The sequence below is a fragment of the Aplysia californica genome, unplaced genomic scaffold, assembly GCF_000002075.1.
Source record: "Aplysia californica isolate F4 #8 unplaced genomic scaffold, AplCal3.0 scaffold00479, whole genome shotgun sequence".
Taxonomy (NCBI): Eukaryota; Metazoa; Mollusca; class Gastropoda; order Aplysiida; family Aplysiidae; genus Aplysia; species Aplysia californica.
In genome coordinates this window covers 576,723-578,378 of record NW_004797749.1, presented here as the reverse complement: position 1 = coordinate 578,378, position 1,656 = coordinate 576,723, and the positions used below count along the sequence as shown (strand labels likewise).

The following is a 1,656-nucleotide window of genomic DNA, read 5'->3' as shown; positions in this document are numbered from 1 at the left end:
AGGGGTAGAAGAGGTTTGTACTTAACCAATATGCAAGCGGGAATAGTTGTATGAGATGTAAAAAGGAGATACTCACGAACCTGTGAGACAAGTTAATATTGTCACTGACAATTCCAGGCAAAGTTCCATCTCATTGGATATTACTCACAGAGCAATACCACTACACATAACGCTGGCACTGGGGGAGGCAGCGAGATAAATGACAGATCACAGGTAGAATAGTGTCTCAGAGGTAGATCGGTCACCAAAATCAGAATAAGGTGTGATATAAAGTTAACAGTGAGGAGCTGAAAGAAAGAGATAGAGGAAGGAGGGGGAGGGGGAGGGGAGGAATTATGAGCGACAGAGGGGAAGAAATGCTGAGAGAAAAAGAGTACAGGATGGGGGTGATGAGACTATAAAGAAAATAACCTAATGTGAATAAAGAAAATCAGGGCAACAAAAAAAATGGAAAGAGAATGAATGACAAGCGAATAGAAGCAGGCTGAACAGATTAAATAAAAAGCTACTAATATGCTCAACGCAAATGAGGTGTCTGTTATTATCATACATAGTGAAGTCTGCATTCTCATTTACAAATAAAAATCCAATGAATATTGTTATTTCTGTTTCCCACTCTGTAAACAGAACTGTCGAGACCTCTTCAGATAGTTCTTTGTCCAGGTCAACCAGTTCAAAATACAAACTTCAAAAATATTGTGAATTTGACCAGTAATAAAGTACTGGTAGATGTATATATTCTTTTGGTTTAGTTTTTTTCTTCATCGGTAGGACCTATTTAAGAAAGTGTACTTGTAATGTAGATATTTTACCGACTCTGTGATACAATAATTTAGATCATTAAGGAGGCGGGCTGCTTCGACCCTGATTGTCGGAATAAGCCTAGCGAGCTGAGATGGATGCAGTGCCACACAAGATAGACAGTTACTCGATAAAACAGATTGAGAGAGGGAGATCCCCTTATGCTATGCAGGTCAAGTAAGTTCCAAATTAATGTTGAGGTCAAATTGACCTTCATTTCAAAATTTGTAACGAGTTTAAGTTGTCATTTTTACAGGATTCTGTATAGTATCATTACCCTGTCTTTCATGTATTATCGGTGTTCTATAGTTGTTTTCTATTCCAATTTCCACCCCCACCCCCCCCCCCCCAAATAAAAAACAAACAATAAAATAGTCTGAACACCTGTGACGTCACACCAATTCGTGGATGATGTCACAACCCCCCCCCCCCCAACTTTCCCCTCTCACCCCGCCTCCTTCACTCCAGGTCGACCCAGCGAAGCCAGCCAGTACGATCTTGTTGAAGCTGGAGATCTCTCCCGTTACTTCTCAGTACAGTTCTACACAGACAACGCCGTCAATCCCTGTATGGAGAGTACTTATGCGTGAGTGTTCACATTTTATTTTTCGATACAGTTGCACACGTCCGTTAAAAAGAAATGTTATATTTGTTACTCTCGGGCGAATTGTCAAAGCATCCACGCTACAACTGGCGATCACAAAGGTAAGGCTTTCTCAGTCCACGAGCTACACGTTTTTAGGCTCTTTTTTAGACTCTTTTTTTCCTACCCTGATCGGAGGTAATGAGCTCAGTTCCCTTAAAGGCACGCAATAAAAATAATAGTAATAATAACGATAATGATAATGATAATAA

The 1,656-nt window shown here is 40.2% G+C and overlaps 1 protein-coding gene across 1 annotated transcript in view; it reads left to right on the top strand.

Moving 5' to 3' along the window:
- Positions 1-1,656, top strand: part of LOC101851597 — a gene marked incomplete at its 5' end in the record, with an annotated part of 41,465 nt that overhangs the window by 29,455 nt on the left and 10,354 nt on the right. Inside the window, 1 exon segment of the mRNA XM_013086558.2 lies at positions 1,270-1,387. Coding sequence (XP_012942012.1) covers positions 1,270-1,387 — 118 coding nt within the window.